At 49.3% G+C, this 26,321-nt stretch overlaps 1 protein-coding gene across 2 annotated transcripts in view; it reads right to left on the bottom strand.

Moving 5' to 3' along the window:
- NELFA (negative elongation factor complex member A) overlaps nt 1-26,321 on the bottom strand; it is a 305,468-nt gene that overhangs the window by 28,294 nt on the left and 250,853 nt on the right. For both annotated transcript variants that reach the window (XM_085642556.1, XM_085642557.1), the window contains one exon: nt 12,220-12,319. In XM_085642556.1, the coding sequence (XP_085498682.1) occupies nt 12,220-12,319 (100 nt within the window). The remainder of the gene's footprint in view (nt 1-12,219; nt 12,320-26,321) is intronic.

Raw genomic sequence — 26,321 nt, 5'->3', positions numbered from 1 at the left:
TCCTAGACTCTTCCCTCTCCATGAACCGCCAGATCAACACCGTCGCCTCCACCAGCTTCAACTGCCTTTGCATCCTCCGTAAGACCTTCAAATGGATCCCCCCCAGACTGCAGAAAGACCATCACCCACGCACTCATAACCAGCAGACTGGACTACGGCAAAGCCCTCAATGCAGGAATCAACAGAACTCTGCTACACAGACTCCAAACCATCCAGAACGCTGCAGCCAGACTCGTCCTCGGAACTCCGCAGCGAGAGCACATGACCCAACACCTACATGACCGCCACGGACTCCCCGTCGAGAAAAGAGTCAATTTCAAACTCTTCACCCATGCCTACAAAGCCCTTAACATCGGACCCAAATACCTCAACGAGAGAGTCTCCTTTCACGCACCCAAGAGAAACCTCCACTCCGCCGACCTCGCCCTGGCAGAAGTCCCCCGCATCCACAGAGACAAAACCGGAGGTACAGCCTTCTCCTACATCGCAGCAAGAACCTGGAACGAGCTCCTAGTGAACATCAGGTGCTCGCCAACCCTGAACAGCTTCAGGAGGGACCTCAAGACCTGGCTCTTGACTGATCCAGACTGCCACTGAAGGGTGCTCCAGGCCCAAGGCCTTGGCTGTCCTTCACACCACCACAGCGCAAGAAGCTCCCTCCTCCGTAGCCACGGTAGGGGGAGAAATCATTCCAAGGTCTGGAGAAGTGTCCAGACCACTGGTGTCACCCAGGTTGTCTCAAGACTGGCTCTTTAAGCTGGTCTGCCAAAGGGTCCAGCGACCCCTCCTAATCCTCAACACCACCTTCTGGGCAATGGGGACCACCAGTGATAAACAAGGGAACAAAAGTACCCTCCGGTGTCAGATTTGACGTCGACTGACATCGGTCCAGCTCCGGGTCCAACTCGGGGGTGAGGATCGAGACGTTGGCCAGGGGGACAGCCGGCGGAAGGTTGACCGGTGTTGATCCGGATCAAGGCATGGATCTGCGGGGGCCCTCCGGCATGGGGTCCGGAGCAGCTAGCATCGAAGGCACAGGACCCCTGACTGGCTCCGCAGGGCCCAAAGGCGCGCAGGCGAAGTCAGGCTGCGCAAAGATATTGTGAAGGGCTTCGTAAATGCACAATGTTGGGCAGGGGACACCCCGGCTCCCAGAAACATGGGAGGCGGAGTCGTCTCTGAAGGAGGCACTGAAGACAGCCTTAGAGAGACGATGCTCCGGGTCCCGCATCACATCAGCAGACTGATAGGAAGGCAGCGAAACGTGCCGGTACTTCTTTGCCTTCTTGGGCTTCGACTTACCCTAAGATTTCGAAGACCTTGAGTGGGACGAGGTGTGGAGGCTCCGCAATCTGTTTTGAGACCTTACCCTCAAGCGAGACCCAGTAGCGACGTGGAACGGTCACCGGGCCTCAACGAGCTTTCGGGACCGCTCCCACAAAGACTTGGAATTCATGGCCGGGCAGTCGGAGCATGACTTCGGGTCATGGTCACACTCCAGACACCAAAGGCACACGAGGTGCAGGTCAGTCACAGACATCAGTTTGACAGGTCTTGTAGGGCTTGAAGCAGGTCCGATGGCGGGAAATTCCTGGCACACAAGTAGTCGAGAAAATGTTGATAAAAGCCTAGTAAAAAAATGACTAAAGGGGTAGTTCTCTTTGGATCTGCACGAGGCTGGTGCCAGGGCTCAGGGGTGGCGTCTAAGAAGGCACGACGACATCATCCTGGCGACCACGGCGACAGATGTGGAGTCGACAGACAACACCTACTGCTGAGAAAACAATTCTCTGGATCCAGTCTGCTGCCTGGTGGCAATTGCAAGGTAAGGAATCTACAACTGTCTTTCAGATGAATCCCTTCTGTTTACAGGTACACCATGCATGCGGTGATGGTAGCCGAGGACTCCACTGTGTCTTTGTTTCCGTGGTAATGACACACAGTATTAACCTAGTTACTACAGTACACACAAGCGCAGGGAGCCATGAGGGTTGTAGTCTTTAAGACCATAAAGCAGCCGACTCTGCCTGTGCAGTACAGGGTGTTCAGTGGCAGTTGAACCGTTTTCCCCAGGCTCTTTTGTTCGGAGAGACAGGGACAGCGACCCAGCAAAACAGCCCTCCTTCAGTCTCACTGGATTGGAGCTAGTCACCACCGCCCAGCACAGACACTGAAAATTGCTGTACAGGGCGGCGAGGCTGCAGGTAAGGGTAATGGAAGGGGAAGAGTAAATGGGAGAGGGGGCTTGGAGTGGATGTACGAAATGAGTGCAAAGCGAATCCTGAAATGCAATGGGTGGGAGGCAAGCAGTAAAATGGAGGAGTAGATTGACCCAACTAATGAAGGAAAGAATCCCCATAATTCCCCAAAATGGCAATTGCATTGTAGGCTGGAGCAGTACACCGACTTAAAGCATACACCTCATCCCAAATGTAGGTTTAGTCCAATTAGTGAAGGGATAGACCATCAGCTTGCTGTTTTCTTAGGAACCCCACCAATAGCACAATAAGAGTCTCCTCAATAAATCATTGGTTCTCCAGTAAAAGAGCCAGTGTTGGTGAATCAGTTTAAACCCACGAGAAAATGAACACCCACTGGGCAAAGCAATGCTCATGGATCAAATCCCCACCTATTTCCCTGTAGGCGGGGTCTTAGACTTGTGGGTGTAATTCCGGAGCAATAGGCGTGTTTCTAAGTTTTCAGGCTGTATGATAATACCTTAATTAGCTTCAATCCAATTCATTTTAGGGAACAAAATGGAAGTAGTCCCAAGGATGGGCTTGCATCCCAACACCACCCAAATACATTAACATAATGGAGAGCCACAGCCAACGGCCAGTAGGTCACAGGAGCCACGGCTCGAAAAAGTTTGGTAACAACTGCCCAAGAGGACTACGTTTTTCAAATTTCCAATCGCTGGAATTGCTGACAGAAGGGGACAATATAATCTTTGATATCAAATAGTGGTTGGAGTTCAATATTGAATATGCTACTTACCAGTATGCATCTGTTCTTGGCATGTAGGGCTGCTGACATTCATATCTGTGCATAGATCGCCGCCTAGTGTTGGGTCCGGATGTTTGCACGTTGTTGTCCTGGAAGAGTCTTCGAAGTATCATGAGATAGGTGGCTCCTCCCCTGGACTACAGTGCGCATGGGCATCCTCTCCATCCTTAGATTGTTTTTCGCCATTGTGGCAGTGATGGAGTAGATACAGTAAGTGATGACCATGCTATACAGTAATTCTGAGTGCTGCAGCCGCTACAGGCGCCGGGGAGGAGGGTGGGCGATATGAATGTCAGCAGCCCTACATGCCAAGAACAGATGCATACTGGTAAGTAGCATATTCAGTTTGAGGCATGTGGGCTGCTGAATTCATATCTGTGCATAGAATACATAGCAGTACCTCCTATTAGCGGCGGCTACCCGTGCCAGCTGCAGCAGTCTGAAAAAGAGTTTTGAGAACAGCCTGTCCTACAGCTGCCTGCTGTTTTGAGTGTACATCTACACAGTAGTGTTTGGTAAATGTATGTACAGTGGACCATGTGGCTGCTCTACATATTTCCTGTAAAGGAATGTTTCCTAGGAAAGCCATGGACGCCCCTAACTTTCGTGTTGAGTGGGCTCGTGGGGGAATCTTTAATGTGCGTTTTGCTTTGTGATAGCAAATTTGAATACATTTAACGATCCATCTGGCTATACCTGCTTTGGAAATGGCGTTGCCCTTGTGTTGTGGAGAAAAGGCAACGAAGAGTTGTTTCGTCTTCCTGAAGACTTTAGTCCTGTCTATATAGTACATGAGGGCTCTTTTAACATCTAGTGTATGGAGCATTCTCTCTGCGACATTTTGTGGATTTTGAAAGAAAACAGGCAGTTCAATAGTTTGATTTATGTGGAACTGCGATATCACCTTGGGCATGAATTTGGGATTGGTACGTAGTACAACCCTGTTTGCGTGAACCTGTATGAATGGCTCTTGAATGGTTAGTGCCTGGAGTTCACCAACTCTTCTTAACGAAGTGATTGCCACTAGGAAAGCTACTTTCCAGGTGAGGAATTGAATCTCACATGAATCGAGAGGTTCGAAGGGTGGACCCATCAGTCTGGTGAGGACCAAATTGAGGTTCCATATCGGTGCTGGTGGGAGTCTTGGGGGAATTACTCGTTTGAGTCCCTCCAAGAAGGCTTTGATGGCAGGCACTCTGAATAAAGAGAGGTGCTGCCTGTTTTGGAGATAGGCTGCTATTGCGGTTAAATGGACACGTATTGAGGTGTATGCCAGATTGCATCGGTATAGGTGTAAGAGGTAACAGATAATGTTTTGAATGGATGCGTCCAGCGGGTTAATGTCATTGTTGTTACAATAAATGACAAACCTTTTCCATTCAGCCGCATAGCAAGCTCTGGTAGTGGGTCTCCTGATATGATATTCATACAGTCAGGTGGCAGTTTTAGGTAGCCAAACTCTAAGACTTCAGGAGCCAGATTGCCAGGTTCAGCTGTTGCGGATCTGGGTGCTGAATCTCGCCATGGTTCTGCGTTAAAAGTGCGGGTTTGATCCGCAGCCTTTGATGCGGCACCATGAAAAGTTCTAGAAAGGTGGTGTACCATGGTTGGCGCACCCATGTGGGAGCAACTAGGATGAGTGTCAGTGAGTGTTGTCGCAGTTTGCGTGCCACTAGAGGTATTAATGGCGCTGGGGGAAAAGCGTACGCAAATCTGCCGGACCAGTTCATCCATATCGCATTGCCCTGAGACTGTGGATGTGGGAACCTGGCGGCAAAGCTTTGGCATTTTGCGTTTTCGTTTGTGGCGAATAGGTCTATGTCTGGGTGACCCCACTGTTGGAAGTACGGTTGGAGAACTGACTGATGTAGCTCCCACTCGTGCATCTGGTGGCTGTGTCTGCTGAGCAGATCCGCCATCTGGTTGTCCTTGCCGGGGAGGTGTTCCGCCATGAGGAATATGTTCCTCTGAATGGCCCACTTCCACATGCTCTGAGCCAGATGAGACAACTGTGGAGAGTGTGTTCCTCCCTGCTTCAGTATGTAGTACATGGCAGTCATGTTGTCCGTCCGGATCAACACGACTTTGTTGCACAAGTGTACTTTGAAGGCCTTCATGGCTAGGAAGATTGCCATCAGTTCTAGAATGTTGATGTGCATCTTCTTTTGTTGCGTTGTCCATAGTCCCTGCACTGTGTAAGTGAGTACATGAGCTCCCCAACCCCGGAGAGAGGCGTCCGCTGTCAGTGTTATTTGTGGAACAGGCTCTTGGAACGGTCGGCCCTTGCAAAGTTTTTGTGGATTCCACCAATGCAGAGAGTTGTATGCCCGACCGGTCACCAACACTAGGTCTTTTAGTTGCCCGTGAGCCTGATTCCATTGACGTGCTAAGCACTCCTGAAGCAGGCGCATATGTAGTCTCGCGTGCGGGACTATGAAAATGCAGGAGGCCATCATGCCTATCAACTGCATGAACACTCGCGCAGGAAGGGAGTGTTGAGGTTTGAACTTTGAGATCAGCAGTTGCATGCTGTTGATCCTCACTAAATTTGGCTGAGCTGTGGCCGCCAGTGTTTATGGTCGCGCCTAGGTACTGTCGTACGTGGGCGGGTTGGAGATGTGATTTGGGGTAATTTAGTGAGAATCCCAGACTGTGAAGAAGGTGAATGGTGAGGGACATGTGGTTGGCACATTGCTGGGCTGACTTTGCTTGAACAAGCCAGTCGTCCAGGTAAGGGAAGACGTGAATGTGTTGTCTTCGGAGATGTGCCGCCGCCGTTGCTAGGCACTTGGTAAAGACCCTGGGTGCTGTTGTTACTCCGAAGGGGAGAACCTTGAACTGGTAGTGCTGCCCCTGAATAGTGAACCGGAGATATTTCCTGTGTGAAGGGTGTATGGGGACGTGGAAATACGCATCCTTTAGGTCCAGTGTTGCTAGGAAGTCTCCCTGACTGAGTAGCGGGAGAACCTGCTGTAGGGTGAGCATATGGAAATGCTCTGAGAGAATGTAGTGGTTGAGCGGTCTCAGGTCTAGTATAGGTCTGAGCGACCCGTCCTTTTTTGGGATTAAGAAGTACAGAGAGTACACCCCTGTCCCCTGCTGGTTGACGGGCACGACCTCTATTGCACCTTTTTGCAGCATACTTCGCACTTCCTGCTGCAATAATGCCAAGTGCTCTACGGACATAGGACGGTGCTTTGGCGGTATGTTGAGTGGAGGTTAATTCTAGACAGTAACCGTGTTGGATGATGTCCCTGACCCACCTGTCTGTGGTGATGGTTTTCCACGTGGACAGGAACCTCTGGAGTCTTCCCCCCGACAGGTGTTATGTGGTCGGGGGGGGGGGAAGGGAGAGGGCGTCCCTGTTTGTTTTTGGGTGAGGACCTGGTGTTGCCGTAACCACGTCCTCTGCCCTTGGTGCTGGAGCCACGATATCCACCTCTGTTGGTTTTATCGTCTGTACTCTGTGTGCCCCCTTTAGTGTATCGCTGCTGTGACCCCTGGCCTCTGGCTGCTCCTCTATTCCCGGGGCGACGAAAGGAGCCACTACGAAACTGCAGCGTCTGCAGAGCACCCATTGATTTCGCCGAGTCAGTGTCTTTTTTAATTTGAGGGTAGTGTCAACTTCAGGGCCGAATAAGTAGTCGGGGTTGACTGGTTGATTTAAGATGTTGTTCTGAATCTCCGGCTTGAAGCCTGAGATTCTCAACCATGCGTGTCGTCTTAACAGGACGCTGGTGTTGATTGCCCTTGCCGCTGTGTCGGCAGCATCCAGGGCGCACTTGATGGATGCATTGGTGAGGAGTTGTCCCTCTCTGATGAGGAGCTCTGCTGCCTCTTTGTATTCGTCTGGCAAATGTTGGAGTAGTGACTCTAGTGTGTCGTAGTGGGAACGATCATAACGGGCCAGGAGTGCCTGTGTGTTGGCAATGCGCCAGATGTTTGCTGCTTGCGCGGCAATCCTTTTGCCCGATGTCTCCAGCACTTTGGACTCCTTGTCTGGGGGAGGAGCATCACCTGTTGTCTGCGAATGGGCTCGTTTGCGAGCGTTAGCAACCACCATGGAGTCCAAAGGTAACTGACCCCCAACGTACATAGGGTCTCCGGGTGCGGGCTTGTATTTTTTTTCAATCCTGGGTTTAGCACCCATGCCCTGGTTGTTTCCTTAAAGATGTCCTTTGCAGGTTTGAGAACCCCTTTTAACATGGGCAGAGTCTTGACAGTCCTTTCGGAAGAGGCGAAAGTGTCCACTAGGAAGTCTTCCTCAACAGTGTCAGAGTGGAGTTCTACTCCATGATTGGCAGCAGCCCGTTCTATGAGGGCATTGAAGGCAGCAGTGTCCTCTGTGGGAGATGTCTTTGCGCTGTAAAGCTGCGTGTCATGGGTATCTGGCGCGGTACCCTAGTCAGTAGGGTCATCCCATGCCCGATCCGGGTCTTGCAGATGCTCGTCAGGATCAACATCCCCAGGGTAGGTGGTATCTCCCATATAGTTCTCTACTGCGTCTGTCTCTGGAGGCGTAGGAGAAAAGGACTGGGAATCGCGATAGGAGGGTTGTAAGCGTTCATGAAGAACTGGTTCCGAACCTGCTGGCAATTTGTGCTTGAGAGGGATTCCGTAGGAGTCCAATCCTCTCTCTGGCGTGATTTTAAGCTTGCGGAGCATCAGTTTACCAGCGTTGGCGTCGATGAATTGTGGCTGTGAAGGCTCAGAGTCTGTGTGTCCAGTAGACGGGGACTGTCTCTGGCGGACACGTGTTCGGATCTCGAACACCTTCGGCGCCGTGGACGGCGGCAAGCCAAAAGTGATGTTGGTTGGCGCAGAGGGTGCATTCGGAGCCTTGTGCGTGTCGGGGCCCGATGTGGATCGGAGGGCTGCCTGTTCCCCGATACGTTGCAACGATGCCGCGACTTGTTGTACGGAGAACGCAGAAGGCTCTTTGGAACCGGTCGGCACCTTGGAGGTAGGCGTCGACTGCTTTGGAGCCATGGGGTCATCGATCCGACGAGAGGTATCGATGGATGTTGGAGTCGACGACTTGGCGTGGCCCGTTGTCTTCGACGTCGACGCAGATGGTGCGGCCATTTTGACTATGGTGGTCGGGGCCGATGGCTTCGGTGCCAGAGGCCGAGGCGCTTTGTGGGTACCGAGGGCCTTTTTCTTCGTCTCTGTACCGATATCCGCTGCAGTGAGCTCGGCGCCGAAATCCCTTTTACTGCGTTTGGGGCCGACGGCCTTTGCTGGCGTCGAAGGAGTGGAGGGCTTCGAGGCCTTCGAGCCGATTGCAGCCAGTTTCGCTTTTGGTTTCGGTGGAACTGGTGCGACGATTGGTTTCGGTTTCGCTGAAGGGAACCCAGTCGTCTTCGGTAATAATGGCTCGTGGTGGATGTTCAAGGCCGGGCCTGAAGGCGGGGCCGAAGAACTTTGACATTGATCTCGGGTAAGGCCCGGATGCGATCCCTGGACCTGAGCCTTATGATGACGCACTTTGTCGGCCTCCGTATCGACGGGTGGGCCTGGCTCCTCGCTAGAGCTATCTTCTTCGGCCCCAAAGGCCTCATCGTAGTCTCCTACCTAGTCGACGACTTCTTCTCTGTGAAAAAGCACCTCGTCGTCGTCTTCCGATCGGGAATCGTGTTCGGAAGCGGGGCTGGAGTTTACTTCTTCCACGCTTTCGGCGTCCTAGTCTTCGGTGCGGAAGATGTTGGCCGGGGCAGGCGCCGATTGCTGCGCTTCTAATCTCGCCGCCCGTCGATTCCGGAGAGTCTTCTTCGATCGGAATCAGGCACAGGCCATACATTTCGACTCGTCGTGATCCGATGAGAGAAATTTGTTGCAGACCGGGTGGACGTCGATGTGTGGGTATTTTGCGTGGCATAAAGGACACCGTTTGAATGGAGTCCTCGATTCCATCGTCGATGTAAGTTTGATGTTCGGACCAAACGGATCCGAAAAGCTGGAAGAAAGTTCTAAAATAGTAGAGAAAGTAGTCGATACCGAACGGGAACAGTACCGATGAAACCTAAAGGCCTTTTGGCCGTAAACCTAATTTTCCTAACTTGAGCTAAGATAGGCACATCAGAACCCAATGGCGGAAAAAAAACAATCTGAGGATGGAGAGGATGCCCATGCGCACTGTGGTCCAGGGGAGGAGTCACCTATCTCATGATACTTCGAAGACTCTTCCAGGACAACAACGTGCAAACATCCGGACCCAACACTAGGCGGCGATCTATGCACAGATATGAATTCAGCAGCCCACATGCCTCGAACTTGAGCAGTGCTCATCTTGCTGGCGTGCAAGCAAATGGCAAATTTACTATCCATGTGAAAGTCAAAAAGAGTACATATTGTTCAAACAATGAACCAGGTTCCAGTCAAGACTCCTCCTCTAAGAACTACAGTGTAAGCATAGTGGGTCAGGGGCCATTAGATATTCAAACCGTTTGAAGCACAACTTTCCTATCCCACCACAAAGCATCAGAAGTACTTAATTTTTCTTTACCTCTTGGTAACTGGATATAAGGTACCATGGTCTCCTAAAAGGACTAGAACCCACAAATTAGGGAGTGATGACAGGAGAAACTAAACAACTCTTGGTATGTAGCTTAATTTGAAACACAAGATTTGTAATATTTAACTTTATAGAAATTACAGGACTACGCATGAAAAAGTGACTCAAATCTGTTTGTATGCATCATGGGATGACCAAACCCATGAAACCCAGCTACAATCACTTGGTGTTCCAGAGAAGTTACAGGTGTTTGCTGCTTCAATTAAACTCACATTTTTAGGCTCACGCCTAAGCAGCGTCTGCACAGTTTCTTTAAAGACATGCTGTATTCAGGATATGGGCATTAAGCTCCACCCATCTTTACAATAGGCTTCTCTTCATGTCTTTTGTCAATGGTGGCTTTTGATTCGTTAATAGGCTTAGTAGTCCATTAGTACCTCCCTCTCTCCTGTTCCCTCCCATAAGAACAGCCCTTCTAACACGCGTCCTTACTCTCTAGCTTGCATTTGGAGTTGGGGAGAAATATTTACTTAATGTCTTGCTGAAGAAGCCATGACATGCTGTCTGAGCCTTAGTGTCGGCTTTACATTTTTCTACAGACGGACACTTATGTGGATGCTTTTGCGCTTGCTTTATATTTACAAACATCGCTCACTGCGAGGTCCAGCTTTAATTTTAAATATGGTGGCAGCACCTCTTGTGCAGGCGCTTTATATTTACACACAATGTGCTCGCCGCAACGTTGTGCTTTATCTTTAAATATATATTTTTTTTAATTGTGCTTGCGTTTTATATTTACACAAAAAGTGCTCGCCACATGCCGCGATGTTGTGCTTTAACTTTAAATATTTTTTAAATGTGCCACACCGTGCTTCAGCCATCCTCTGACTACACCCATCTGGTGTCTACCTACGTCATGAACGAGTCATCTCGCAAGGAACAAGTCACAGATTATTTTCATCAGTGTCTGAAATCCAACAGCAGTGTACGACACTTCAAGCATGCCCCTGAACCTGTACGGATTGCAGTTTGAACACACTTCCTGGTACACACTGCAGGGCACAGATACAGCCCAATATAAAGCGCAGGATGCACAGACCTTAACATAGTGTTGGATGCTAAGCACAGAGCGCATAAGGTTGATTGTGCAGAGCACTCATAGCAGGATGCACGCAGCCCAACATGCAGTGTAGATACACACAGCCCAACCAAAACTGCAGGATTCACTCACAGCCCGAAACATATGGCAGGATGCCAACACAGCTGGTTGGAAGAAAATCGGACCGTACAGACCGACAACAGAGCAGATAACGCCGATCGGATCACCATGCACTATGCAGTTTGTGTGTGCATTCACTAAGCAACTTCACCACATTACCACCCCGATCAAGTTTGGTTCCAAAAAGGGGCTTCCACCCATCGCCTGTCTCACTAGAAATCACTGACACACAGACCCCATGGGTCAAAAGTGAATGAAATTGACTTTCCGAGTGGCTGCTGCTGGGCATTTGTAATTTTTTTTTTTATGATTTCTTTGAGAGCTCAATACTTACCTTTTAATCAAAAGCAATGTGTTGCGCTTCGACTGCACGTGCAGGACGGTTCTTTCCTTTCTGGGTAAGAGGTGGGCACGAGCATAGAAGAGGGATGCTGCAGCCGAACATACACGATCACAAGGTATTCCTGGCAGTTTCACGCAGGTCTCGTACATAGATTAAGCTAGCTAATAAGTTGACTTTTAAAATACAATTTATTGCATTTCTAACAGCACCGTGGGAACAAAGGAAACATTCCAGGCACTACTTTTGATTTTGTACTATTTTTTTTTTTTTTTTAAAGCGCCATACCGTGCTTCAGCCATCCTCTGACATAAGTAGACACCGGATGGCTCTAGTTAAACGTGCCATCTTCCGCTGCCCCCTCCGTCTCATCCTCCAGAGTACTGCTGCTCTTGGCCCAGGCACCACCCTATACCGCAGCAGGAAATTGCTATTGGTTACTGAACAGCTCAACTCAGCTTCCACTAATTTTTTTATTAAAAAGCTGCCTTTGAGGTCTTTGAGCTGGAACAAAAAGGAGGTTGTAGCATGCACGAATGAGGTTCGTAGGCGTCCAGTGTTGCAGCTGCCACTGTACAGAACCAGTTTTGCAGCTGGTCGCAGATAGGCAGGTTCTACTACTGCCTGTAATGGGCACTTATGCGCTGCTTCTGGGGTTCCTGTCATGCGCTGCTTTTTGTTACCCTATACTGTGGGGTGTAACCATGTCCCGTGAGCAGAGACGATTGTATGATGGTGCTCCGAGGTCAACAATGCAATAGGTCTCGCATTACTGAAAGTTTGAGCGATTGACATAGCACTATTATTTGCAACTCCAATAGCTCACTTTCAGTAATGCGAGACCTATTGCATTGTAAATGCTGGTTTTCTTTACTTCGGGAAATGCAACCCCAAACCCGGTCAGAAAATACATATCGCAAAGCCACTTGGCTAGAATTTCAAATACACTTAAAAATATCTAAAAAACAAAACCTACACTTAGTGATAATTAAAACAAAAAATGTAACCCACGGCATCAACCTTTAACTCTTCCAGCAAAGCAAACTAATTGTATAATTTGTTTCCAAAGTTGCCACTGGTTACTTCTCATTTGTATTTGCTGTCCATGAAATAAATAGGTCATAAATTAGTTATCCATACCTCTAGATCCTGCCATGAACCCCAGAATAAGAGCCTTCTCTGGCCTGGTTACTTTGTTTGCAGTCTTGAACATCTCCTGTGCTGCAAACATTTGCTCCCGCTGTAAACATAGCACACATTTATTAAGGAACCTTTGTGTTAAAAACTTTTTACAAGTCTGAATCAGAACATCAATCTTATAATTGATATTTCATTATTTGGCCAACTAATTTCAAATCAGTTTAACCAAACCTCCACACTGATAAGACGTTAGTGTTTACAAATCACAGCTGTGCTAGTTAATGTGATAATTTGTCTACAGTGTTAAAGCAAGAGAACTGAAAGGAAAAGAAAATTTGTCAAACATCCAACATCTACAGACAAATTGTTTTGTTAGATTACAAATAGTTTGTAAAAACATTATATAAACATCTCACATCAAGACAGAAATTCTATAACATATCCACCGTAGGAGCCCAGGGTTTAAGTGCTCAGTGCTTTTCAGCTGCTACAAGTAGATCAATACAAAGGATTGATTTGAATGTTTTTTTTGTTATCTATATTTAAATGGCATGCCACTCAGTTCCTTTCAATTTTCAGACGAACATCTTCTATGCAGGACTTGGTGAGTCAGGATGCAGATGCGCCCCCTCTTTTGGTCAGGTGGCTAATTGCGTGATCAACAGGGACCTCGATAGAATGCGATCTAGGGTGGGTACTTCACCCCACATGACTAAAGCTCTGAGGGAGGTGATGCACAATTTGGGGCTTGGTGACATTTGCTTCACCCATCACTGCAGGCGTATACATGCCATTCCCGGGTACATTCAGGTGACTGGACAGGGTGCTGATGGGTGGTGTCCCCACTGCTGAGCAGTTTGCTTCCACGCACTTACCAGATTTTTGCCCGACCACTCCCTGATTTGTTGTATGCTGGCAGCGGCTGCCAAGCAGAAACCAATTTGGAGGTTTCTGCCTGATGCGGCTGGTAAGGATGTGCGGTCTTAGGCGCTGACCGGCTACATAGTGCTTAGTTGGGGGTCTGAATGGGAGGCTATGAGGGTAGTGTTGTGGGGTGGGGGGGCAATATCTGGGTTTCGACAAGGGGGAGCAGGGGGGGAGGGGCAATGTGGAGGGGGTGGTTCCAGCTACAATAGGACCTTCAGGTGGTGGAGACTGGATTAGTCGATATGCAGGCACAGGATCTATCTGATCTGGCCTCATGTAGAGAAGAGGAACCGTATTGTCAGAAGTTACAACGGGATGGTGACCAGTTGGGAAGGCTGCTGGCCTGGAGTCTGCGCAGGGAAGCTACCATTACCCCAATATCCTATTTGATCACAGACGAGGGTGCTACGGTGACCTTGAGAGCGGCTATTGTAACCACTTTTCGGCATCACCTGGAGAGGGTGCCTACAATGATAAACTTGGATGTAAAAGTCTTATGTAAACTGTTGGTCCGCTACCTGGGAGTGATGGTTGTGCACATGAAGGAGAAGCAACTATGGCTAAATATCAGATTGCTTCCTGCCCATGAGCAACAATGGCAACATGTTCCAGGACAAACAAAAAAGGAATCTAGCATCCTCCTAAGATGCTCTTACTCTGCTGCCTGTATACCATTCAGGACTGCCTGTGCTCATTGCACTCAAGAGTGTTCAGTTAACTGAACTTCATACTCACCTTACTTATTTGGGCTGGTAAATGCAGTAGGGTGGTGCCGGTCACCTTGAGTAGTTACGAGGAAGGTTTTCTGGAGGTGCAGCTGCTAGAGTTCTATTTTGCTGCCATGATGCAACATGCTGTCCAGAGAATAGAGGACAGAAGCAAGTGGAAGAAACAACTGCTAGCGGGTTTGGTTGACAGTGCCTAGCTTCCAGCGCTGGTGATACAGGTGACATATCGAACACTTTACCGTATGTGGTTAGACAGACCACTTGTGTGTGGCAGAGGCTGGTGACCTTCCTTAGGAGGGCGCCCTTCCATCAGGAGTTACCAGGTTGGATTCTTGTCCTGGTGCATGGAGGCCAGCATGTCCATTCAGGCGTGGCAGGACTGTCAGGTCAGTTGCTGGGGGACTTATCCCAATGAGCATTTAACCTCCTTTGAGGACGCACATGCAGAGTTTGCAGGTAGGGCCTGGACCCTTTATAAATTACGCGGGCCTGGCTGAATTTGCCAGGCAGACTGTCACATATGTACAATGGAGGAAATAAAAAGCGGACTAGTTTGAGGCAATAGTGGCTATACAGTCCTCGTCAAGGCACACAAACTGGCCCAATCAGTGTCCATTAGGGGAACGCCCAGATCAATCTGCCACTTCGGCAGGGTCGACCCAGGACATCCACCTCCATAGCTTTATACATATTAAAATACATGTATGCTTTATCTGCACAGGTGGGCAGCTACTACCGCGAGACAGTCAGGACGCTGGGTGCAGTTTTGGCCCCGAAGAAATGCTGCTTGTTTATCATGAACCTTAGAAATTGATGTGCCAGGTGAATAGGAATAGGAAAGTAGGAGTCTGAGGTTAAGTGCTGCCATAAAGTCATCATGTTGTAACGGAGGTATGATGTCTTGGAGAGTAACCATGTGAAAATGCTTTAAGAGAATGTATCTGATTAGAGGTCCAAGATTGGACTTATTCCCTGAGAAACTATTGATGTTGTGGGGAAAGTTTATGGTTACGAGATGGTATGTTAGGAGGTGTGGAAGGGAGTTCCATACAATAACCATGTTGGATAATATCCAACACCCACTGGTCGGAGTCGATATTTCGCAAGGCAGACCGTAAACCTTGTAGCCACTGTGAGAAAGTGCCCTCTTTCTGCATGGTTGCCCCCACTTTTTGCTTATTTGCTGATGTGCTTTGACTGAGTGTGCCCTGGCCTCCTGCTAATCAGGTACCCAGGGCCTATGTTCTTTCCCTAAAACTGCATTGAAGCCTAAAACCAATTAGCACTTATTGTGTCACCCTTCGAGGTCCTGTACCCTGACACTCACACTGCCTTTGCAGACAGCGTGTCTTGGTGCAGAACGAAGTGAAGTGTCGACATGGCACACATCCCTGTGTGCCATGCCTACAACCCACTGCCCCGGCATAGATCAGTCACCCCTCTAGCTGGGTGCACTATACCAGTGGTGAGGGTACAGGTGCAGGAGCCCTGTACCCCTACAGTGTCTAAGTCTATTCTTAGACCTTGTAAGTGCAGTGCTGCCATTAAGAGTATAAGGTGCTGGGAGTTTGTCATTACGAACTCCACAGCACCATAATGGCTACAGTAAAAAAATTGCGAACTTTAGTATCAAACTTCTCAGCACATTAAACCCACACTGACGTCAGTGTGGGTTTAATGAAAAATGCACACGGAGGGCATCTTAGAGATGGTCCCTGAAAACTAACCTACCACTAGTCTATAGGCTGATAGGCTGCTTTCAGCTGCCATCACCAGACATGTTTCTGGACCCCTGGGTCGAGAGCCTGCTGCTCTGAGGCTTGAAACCAAGCACATCCTGGGACGAGGTGCCAAGCGTCCTCCCCCAGGATGGGCAGGGTTCACGAAGGGAAAGCTTCAAAGGCTTGCCGCCTTTGTGAGGTTCCCCAGGCCACTTGCTGCTCTCAGCAACTGGTCCCCACTGGTTCTGACCCCCACTTTGGGCGGGAGATCCGGCAGGAAAAACAAGTGAGGAAGAGAAGTGTGCCTACCTCTGCCAACTCCACCCCTCATGTGGGGGAGGCGAGGGGGAAGCACAACTCTCAGTCCACGCCATCTTGAGATGGGGGGACTCAGCCAACCAGGGACAGGCTCATGCCCCCCTCCCACTGGAGTGGCATAATAGGAGACGTACCCACCCCAGGGAAGGGACCCATTGGTCCCTGCCGTTTATCTACCTGTAACACCCCTAAATCTAGTATTTAGGGGCACCCCTAAACTTTCTTCTTCAGACAAGAACCTGCAACAAGAAAAGAAGGACCGAACAGCCGTGCCGAAGCTAACAAGAGGAAGACGCCCACTGACTTGGCCCCAGCCCTACCGGCCTGTCTCCACCTCCAACCTGCTCCTGCGAAATCCCAGTGTGTCCTGCAGCCAGCAACCACGAAAACCCCGGAGGACCTGCGTGCTTTCAAGCACAAAGACTGTCTCGGGTAAACACCGCATTTGTTCATCTGCAACCTCTGGCCAGACACCACAGATCCGCTCCACTCTGCTCCCGCCGTCAATTGTCCGAGCTCGAGTAGGCAAACACCACGTGGAGGTCATCCCCGGTGACCCTGACCCAAGATCCGGTGACCCTGACCCAAGATCCGGCGACCCTGACCCAAGATCCGGCGACCCTGACCCAAGATCCGGCGACCTCTGACCAGCCGCCAGCCGACGCCTGCAGCCTAAATCCAGAAGGCTCCCCTAACAGCGACCAGCAGTTGGTAAGAAGATCCGACCCCAAAGGCACCCCTGCACCTGACGCCCCACGGCCTTGTGTGCCCAAACAGACGGTGCCTAACAAACCCCTAACTTCCCAACTTACCTCTCAAAGTGGTGGTCGCACCCAGAAGACCTTCGTCCCCGAGCCTGTAGTGCCTTTGCAAACTGGAGGTTCCCCAACGCCCTAGTGCCGCTGATGGTGTAACAAGAGTGCATCCTTGACCCTGGGGAAACCCTGGTTTTAACCCCAGAAGCTCAACTCCAAAGACCGATTACTTACCTGGTAACCGTTAACTTCATTTCTCTCCACAGGAACCTATCGACTGTTAGTCTCTGGAAAAATGTTCAAAGTGTGGAGTTGATTTGTATACAAACCTGAAAAATAACAATTGTGCAAAACTGACTTTACTTACCTTTTCTCTAGGAAATGTCCCAAATGCTTAACACCGTCCTCTGATACTTTTTTAACAAGCATTTGCAATGCAATAGGTCTCGCATTTACGCGGGTTTAAGCAATTGGCATTGTATATGACAATGCCTTTTATTTATGTTTTGAAAACCAAAACATAAAGGGCATTGTCATGTACAATGCCAATAGCTCAAACTGCATAAATGCGAGACCTATTGCATTGCAAATGCTTGTTTTTAACGCAGAACAAAATGCTGTATGGTGCTCTGTAAAACACGTTAGCGCCACCTGGTGTATTTCATGCAATACGGCCCCAGAAATGTTCTGCCAAATGCAATGGATCTCCGTCACATAAACAAAGGCAATAAAAATCAAACATCAAAGCGGCGAAAGTGAAAGTAATCCAGCAGAGCATCAAAGGGCTGGGTGAGAAGGGAGGGGGGAATGCAAGGGTCAAAGCGGCTAAAGTGAAAGAAAGCTATAGAGAAGGGAGGGGGGGAGTGGGAGCAGCTGTGCACGTGCATGTGATCGTGCACTCAAGGTTTAGGCCAGCCAAAAGACTGTGGGTAGCACTTTGAAAATCCCACATACAAAATGTCTCTTCGAGCCTTTGGCTCAGCGAGACCTAAAAATGAGTATATATATATATAGCGCAACTAATACCCAGAGGCGTCTAGGAGCTCCAAGTTCAATCTCCTGCCAGACGCAAGAAAGAGACAGAAACAAAATAGGAAGGGAAATATCGCCAAGACTAGGCCTTAAACAGCAAAGTCTTCAGATCCTTCCTAAAAGATAACAGGTCTGGTAAGTTTTTCAATGAGAGGATTCCACAGTCTGATAGTAATGTAAGGAATATGCTACTTACCAGTATGCATCTGTTCTTGGCATGTAGAGCTGCAGAGCCACACACTTAGGATAGTAGATCGCCATCTGGTGTTGGGCTCGGATGCTTGCAGGTTGTTGTTGTCTTCGGAAGAAGTCTTTGGTGACGAGATAGGAGACTCCTCCCTTGGACTACAGTGCGCATGGACATCAACTCCATCCTCAGATTGATTTTCGCTATGATGGGAAATGGAGTTTGTAGAAAAGAGAGCGATGTCCATGTGTAATGTCCAAGTAAGACGCTGCTGGAACAGATACAGGTCCCGGGTAGGTGGGTGGGCGTGTGTGGCTCTGCAGCTCTACATGCCAAGAACAGATGCATACTGGTAAGTAGCATATGCCGTTCGAGGCATATGAGCTGCAGATCACACACTTAGGATAGACTATATAGCAGTGTCTCCCCTAGCGGTGGTCACCTGTATCGGTTGCAGCAGTTTGAAATAAAGTTTTAAGGACAGCCTGACCCACAGAAGCTTGTTGCTTTGCTTGCACGTCAACACAATAGTGTTTATTGAAGGTGTGTGTTGTAGACCATGTGGCTGCCTTACAAATATCTTCTAAGGGAATGTTTCCTAAGAATGCCATGGAAGCACCGATTTTGCGTTCGGAATGCGCCCTAGGGGGAACTGTCAGTGTGCGTTTAGCCTTGTGGGAGCATATTTGGATACATTTAACTATCCACCTGGCTATTCCAGAATTGGAAATGGGGTTGCCTTTATGTGGTGGAGAGAACGCAACAAACAATTGTTTTGCGGAATGATTTAGTTCTGTCAATGTAGTAAAGCAGGGCTCATTTAACGTCTAAGGTATGAAGAGCTCTTTCAGCTACCGAGTCCGGATTTGGGAAGAACACTGGTAGCTCTACTGATTGGTTAAGATGGAACGGAGATATGACTTTTGGAAGGAATTTGGGATTTGTTCTAAGAACCACTTTGTTGAGGTGTAATTGTAAGAATGGTTCTTGTATGGTTAAAGCCTGGATTTCACTTACCCCTCTGAGGGATGTGATAGCTATAAGGAAAGCCACTTTCCATGTGAGGAATTGTAGTTCGCATTTATGCAGAGGTTCAAATGGGGGTCCCATGAGCCTTGTAAGAATGAGGTTTAGATTCCACACTGGAGAGGGTGGTAATCTGGGAGGCAAACATTTTTTTAAGGCCTTCCATGAAGGCTTTGATTGCAGGTACTCTAAATAGTGACAAATGTTGTCGATTTTGTAAGTAGGCTGCTAATGCTGCTAGGTGGAGACGTATGGATGAGTATGCCAGGTTACATCTTTGCAAGTGCAATAAGTAGCAAATGATGTTTTGGATGGATGCATCCAACGGGTTTATATGATCGTTAGTACAGTAAATGGCAAATCTTTTCCATTTTGCAGCAAAGGAGGCTCTAGTGGTAGGTCGTCTGGCCTCCTTTATAATATTCATGCAGTCTGGTGGCAGGTTTAGGTAACCGAACTCTAGGACTTCAGGAGCCAGATCGCTAGATTCAGTTGACCTGGATCTGGGTGTCTGATTTCTCCATGGTTCTGGGTTAATAAGGACGGGGAGAGGTGCAGTTTTTGGTGTGGAACTAGCGAGAGTTCCAGTAGTGTTGGGAACCACGGTTGGCGTGCCCATGTAGGAGCCACTAGGATCAGTTTGAGAGACTGTTGCCGGAGCTTGCGTACCACTAATGGAATGAGTGGGAGAGGCGGAAAAGTGTACGCAAATCTGCCTGACAAGTTCATCCATATCGCATTGCCCTTCGACTCCAGGTGGGGAAATCTGGCGGCGAAGGTTGGGCATTTTGCGTTTGTGTGTGGCAAACAGGTCTATGTCTAGTTGGCCCCATTGTTGGAAAAAGGGCAATAGGACTTGCGGGTGTAATTACCATTCGTGGATCTGTTGATTTTGTCGACTCAACAGATCGGCAATTTGATTGTGAACCCCTGGAAGGTGTTCTGCAAGCAGGTATATGTTCTGGGGAATGGCCCATCTCCAAATGTTCTGCGCGAGCTGTAATAGCTGGAGAGAATGTGTGCCTCCCTGTTTTTGTATGTAATACATGGCTGTCATGTCCGTCCGGATAAGGACAGTTTTGTTCTGGAGATGTAATTGGAATGATTTTAGTGCTAGGAACACTGCTAGCAGTTCCAGGTAGTTGATATGGAGCACTTTCTGTTGAGTGGTCCATTTGCCCTGAGTGGTGTGTCCGAGGAGATGGGCTCCCCATCCTGTGAGAGATGCGTCGGTTGTCAGCACTATTTGTGGAAGAGGCTCTAGGAACGGCCGCCCTTTGGACAGGCTTATTACGTTCCACCATTTTAGAGAGCAATGTGAGCGGGTGTCCACCAACACCAGATCTGTAAGTTGTCCGTGAGCCTGGTTCCACTGACGTGTTAGACATTTGAAGTCTTGCATAAGGCACAATGAAGATGCAGGACGCCATCATCCCTATGAGTTGCATTAACACTCTTGCTGGAAGAGAGTGTTGGGCTTGAAATTTTGCGATTAGAGCTTGTATATTGGCTATCCTGGCTGGGCTGGGGTATGCGAGGGCTTTGGAGGTGTTTATGGTGGCTCCCAGATACTGATGTATGTGAGGGTTTGAGATGAGATTTGGGATAGTTTATTGTGAATTCCAAGTTGTGTAACAGTTGGATAGTTTGTGTGTAGAACACATTTGTTGAATGACTTGGCTTTTATTAGCCAGTCGTCTAGATACGGGAAGACGTGAATCTGTTGTCTACTGAGATGTGCTGCTACTACTGCTAGACATTTGGTGAATACTCTGGGCGCAGTTGTTACTCCGAATGGGAGGACTGTAAACGGATAGTGTTGTCCGTCCACCACAAACCTTAGGTACTTCCTGCGAGCAGGATGTATGGGAATGTGGAAATAGGCGTCCTTGAGATCTAGTGTGGCAAGGAAATCGCCTTGTTGTAGTAGTGGGAGCACTTGTGGAAGAGTGATCATATGGAAATGATCTGAGTTTATGTAGAGATTTAGGGGTCTGAGGTAGAGTATTGGTCTTAGAGCCCCGTCCTTTTTGGGAATTAGGAAGTATAGAGAGTATACCACTTTATTCTGATGTTGTAAGGGAACTGGCTCTATTGCGTGTTTTTGAAGTAATGAGAGAACCTTGTTTGAGGAGCGCAAGATGTTCTGATGACATGGAACGCTGCTTGGGTGGTATGTGTGTGTGTGTGGGGGGGGGGGGGGGGTGGAAGGGGGGAGTTCCAGGCGGTGACCATACTGGATAATTCGTCTTACCCACTTGTCTGTTGTGATGGAGTTCCAGACAGGTAGGAACTGTTTGAGTCTTCCCCCGACTGGAGTGGAATAGTCTGGGGGAGAGGAGGAAAGTCACTGTTTTGTGGCAGGGGAGGTACGAGTGTTGGCATTGCCTCGGCCTCGTCCCTTGTTGTTTCCTCTATATCCTCCTCTAAAATATCCTCTATTGGGTATGTTTGTGTAGAGGGTTTGTACATAGAGGAGGTGTCTGCTCCGATATTCTTGGAGGCTCCTCTGTAGAAGGAGCGTCGAAAGGAGCCACGTGGTTGTGGAGACTGTAATGCTCCCATGGACTTAGCGGTCTCGGTGTCTTTTTTCATCTTTTCAAGTGGTGTCTACTGCTGGCCCAAATAGTTGTTCTTGGTTAAATGGTTGACTAAGTATGGTAGTTTGTACCTCTGGCTTAAAGCCTGAAATGCGTAGCCAGGCATGGCGTCTAAGGAGCACGCATGTGTTTATTGCTCTAGAGGCTGTGTCTGCTGCGTCAAGTGCACATTTAATTGACGCATTCGAAATAAGTTTACCTTCCTGAATAAGGTCATTTGCCTGGTTCTTATATTTGTCTGGTAGATATTGTAGCAGATTCTCTAGCTGGTCGTAGTGAGCCCTATCATAGCGTGCTAGTAGGGCCTGAGTGTTGGCAATACGCCAATGGTTAGCAGCTTGTTCTGCAACTCATTTGCCAGAGGCTTCTAACAGTTTGGATTCATTGTCGGGGGTGGTGTATCTCCTGTGGTTTGTGAGTTGGTGCGTTTCCTTGCGTTGAAAATGACGCAAAAATCCAGATGGAGCTGTCCTTTGATGTAACAAGGATCTTCTGGGGCAGGTCTATATTTTTTTTTGATTCTTGGGTTAAGCTCCCTGGCACGGACGGGGTCTTTAAATACCTCTGTGGCGTGTTTTATGACCCCTTTAATCAAAGGTAAAATCTGGACAGACTTTTGTGACTGTTTGAAAGTGTCTAGTAGGAAGTCTTCCTCGGGTGTGTCAGAGTGCATGGTGACGCCATGGTAAAGTGCTGCCCTATTTAATAATTGTCCAAACCCCAGGTGGTCATCTGGAGGTGATGGTTTGGAGGGATATGGTGTAGGGTCAGGCATATCTGGTAGAGGGTATGCCCAATCATCCAGTGGTACGGCATCTGGATCTGTGAACGGTTCATTAGGATCACCCCCTATCCCTAGGTCATCACCATCATCCTGTGGAGGTGGTGTATGTGATGGCAGAGGGGGTGGGGTAGAAGGTCGTATAGGAGAGGAAGGAATAATAGGTGATGTTGCAGAGTCCTTTTTGTTGATAGGAACGGGGGCAGGTGTGTCCAGTTTTCGTTTCTTACATGGCACCGTGGTGACATGTCCAGTTTTTGGATTAATACATGTCTTTTTCTGCAATGGATCTGGATGGAAAAGTTCTTGTTCTTGGGGAACAGTCTTTGGCGCAGATTTTTTCGATTCCGATCGAGGTTATGGTTGATCGGTGGAGTTTTTGGCTTTAGGAGGTGTGTTTAGAGTCCTTAGCCGGTAGTTTCGGTGCCGATGAAGGTTTCGGTGCCGACGTGGAGTCTTTTGGCTTGGGAACTTTCGGTGGCGGTTTATCTATGGGCCTCGATGTTTTCGGTGCCGAAGGCGCCGGAGCCGGTTTCGGTGCCGAGAGGTCATGTGTCTTCGGTGCCGAAGGTGCCGGTGGAACAAAGACATGCGGCTTGCTCTGGCCCGAGCTACCGGAAGGCGTATGTTTCTACGGAGCCGAGGCCGGAGGCGGGGCTTCTGAAGGATGCTTTCGGTCTCGACTGAGGCCAGCAGGTGAAGTCTTGACCAATGCCTTCGGTTTTGGAGGGGTTGGGGCAGGGGCAGTAGTACTCACGCATTGCCCAGGCGTAATGGGGTCGTCTGAGTCATCTGCCTCAGAGAGGATTTGGAGATCCTCGGAATCTTCTTCCAGGACATCTGGACCCTCGTCAAAGATGTTGTTTTCTGGTTCCGGAGCTGGTCTCTGTTGCATGATGTGGCGTCGAGCCCTTCGATCTCGAATGGTCTTTTTGAATCTAAATGCTGCGCAGGCTGGGCAGCTGGACTCGTCGTGTTCCGATGATAGGCACAGGTTACAGACCTTGTGGTGGTCACTGAGCGGAAATTTTGCTCCACATTGGGGGCATTTTTTGAACGGCGTCTTTTCCATGAGCCGTAGGCCTTGCGGCGTGGATAGGTCCAGCAGCCCGCGTCGACGTCCGGAATCGAGTCGATGAAATAGATGTCGAATGAAGGTGCTTTGGTATCGTAGTTTTTGCGCTTCGAAAAGCTTGTAAATAGAGGTTTTCAACCTGAGCGGAAAAGTTACATCCGAACCCAGTGGCGGAAAAAAAACAATCTGAGGATGGAGTTGATGCCCATGCGCACTGTAGTCCAAGGGAAGAGTCACCCATCTCGTGACCAAAGACTTCTTCCGAAGACAACATTCTGCAAGCATCCGAGCCCAACACCAGACGGCGATCTACTATCCTAAGTGTGTGATCTGCAACTCATATGCCTCGAACTCAAAGCTTTTGCCACCCTATTTTGAGTCGCGTGTGGGAACTTCCACCAGCTGGTGTAAAGCGAACTGCAGCATTCTGGTAGGTGTATACCAGCGTAAGTGGTTAATCAGATATGCAGGGCCCTGGTTGTGCAGAGAACTAAAGGCAATGGAACAGTGCCTTAAAGAAGATCCGTTTGTCCACCGGAAGCAAAAGAAGAGTATTAAGAGCCTCCTTTGCAGAGGCATATTTGGGTAGTCTAAAAAGCAGACGGGTGGCTGAATTCTGTAAGACCTGCAGTTTGGCAAGGAGGGCTTTATTAATTCCGACCAAAAAAACTTTACCGTAGTCCAGCCTTGACAGAACTAGTGCCGAAACCACTGTTTTCTGCAGGTCAGATGGTATGTAGGGGAACATTATCCTTAGGATCTGAAAAGGTGTAGCAGATGGCTGAGGTCATAGCATTCACCTGGTGAGAAAAGGAAAGGGTAGTGTCAAAGATGACTCCCAAGATCCTTGCCTTTGGGACTGGAGTGGGAAGGGGACCAAGTTCCATAGGCCACCAGCCCGAGGACCAACTAGAAACATTTCTGCCAAAAAGAAGGACCTCAGTCTTATTGGAGTTTAGTTTGAGGCAATTATCGGACATCCATCTGCTCACCTGTCCCATACAGGAATGGAAATTGTGAATCGTGTTGCAGGAATATTCTGAGATGGATACTATGATCTGGGTGTCATCGGCGTATGACTCCATGGCAAATCCAAAGGATTTGATGAGCCTGGCCAGGGGAACCACATATAGATGCCTTACTGCTCTCCCACACTACCACAAATAGGGAGTGAGGTGTTATCTAACTTTACCTCTGCCTACCTTTGGAGATCCAATGGACTGGGCACACTATACCTCACTTTGGTATAGTATATACAGAGCCAGCTTCCTAAAGCCACCATCGCTCCCCCACCCTCCTCTCTGGTGGTGATTCGCATCAATCTGAAGGTCTTTAACAAGTGGCTTGTGTGAGAAAGTGCCATCTTTCTTGCATGGTATGCCCCCACTTTTTGCTTAATTGCTGAATGTACATTGACTGAGTGTGCGCCCTGGGCTCCTGCCAATCAGGTGCCCAGGGCCTATGTTCCTTCCCTAAAAACTATGCTGAAACCTAAAACCCCATTTGGCAAATCCTGGCCACATGTCAGCCCCTGGTAAATGGTACACTAGGTACCCAGGGCCTTGTGACCAGGGAAGGCCCCTAAGGGCTGCAGCACTTATTGTGCCACCCTTAGAGCCCCTGTACCCTGACACAAACACGCTGCCCTTGAAGGCTGAGTGTCTGGGTATACAACAAAATAGTCGACATGGCACACATCCCTGTGTGCCATGCCCATCACCTACACTGCCATGGCATACATCAGCCACCCCTCTAGCTGGGTTCCTTAGGCCAATGGTGTGGGTACAGGAGCATGAGCCCTGTGCCCCTACAGTACCCAGGTCCATTCTGGGCACTGTAAGTGCAGTGCTGCTGTTTAAGAGTATATGGTGCTGGGAGATCGTCAACACGAACTCCACAGCACCATGATTGCTTCACTGAAGACTGAAGTTTGGTATCAAACTTCTCAGCACATTCAACCCGCACTGATGCCAGTGCAGGATTTAATGTACAATGCACGACAGAGGGCATCTTAGAGATGCCCCCTGAACCTAACCTACAATCCATATCTGGTCTGAGGGGCTGCCTAGGCTGCCACACAGCAGACTTGTTGCTGGACCCCTGGGTAGAGAGCCATCCCCTCTCCTGGGCCTGCAACAATGTACATCCTGGGCGAGGTGCTAGGTCTCCTCCCCCAGGATGGGCAGGGAAAGCTTCAAAGGAATGCCGCCTTGGTGAGCTTGTCCAGGCCACTTGCTGTACCCAGCAACTGTCCCCTGCTGGTTCTAAACCCCCTCTCTGGCGGGAAGACTGGCCGGAAACCCCGAGGAAGGACAGGGGGTGTGCCAGTCTCTGCCAATCCCACCCCTCAGGTGGGGGAGGCGAGGTGAAGCACATCCCCGGGTTTTCGCCATCTTGAAGATAGGGAGCCCTGCCCAATCAGGACTAGGCCACTGCCCCCCTCCCACAGGAGAGTGGCAGGATAGGGGGGTGTACCCACCCCAGGTCAGGGACCTAGTGGTCCCTGCCCTTTACCTACCTGTAACGCCCCTAAATTTAGTATTTAGGGGCACCCTGAACCTTCCTTCCTTAGATTCCAGATTCCGAAACAGCAAAGAAGATCAAGAAGAAAGAAGACCTGCCGTGCAGCTGCTAACAAGAGGAAGACACCACCTGCTAAATCCCGGCACCTCCCGTGGCCTGTAACCTCACAAACCCCAGAGGACCTGGCTACCTTGTGACTGAGCATCTGGGATTCCCACGAGCAGTGGCACTGCTCAAAGCAAGTAACTGACCCCTGGCACCAGCCAGGAACCGCAAACCCTGCACACTTTGCACCCGCCAAGCCTGGCCTGTGCTGGAGCGGACAAAGACCCCCAACGACGACCCCCCAGCGACTGACCCTGAATCTGGCACCCAAGGACCCACCTCGATGCTCCCGACGCCTTCAGCCTCAAGAACCAGGGACCCCCC

This window comes from Triturus cristatus, chromosome 2_2 (assembly GCF_964204655.1).
Source record: "Triturus cristatus chromosome 2_2, aTriCri1.1, whole genome shotgun sequence".
NCBI lineage: Eukaryota > Metazoa > Chordata > Amphibia > Caudata > Salamandridae > Triturus > Triturus cristatus.
This window is presented reverse-complemented; position numbering and strand designations above follow the sequence as displayed.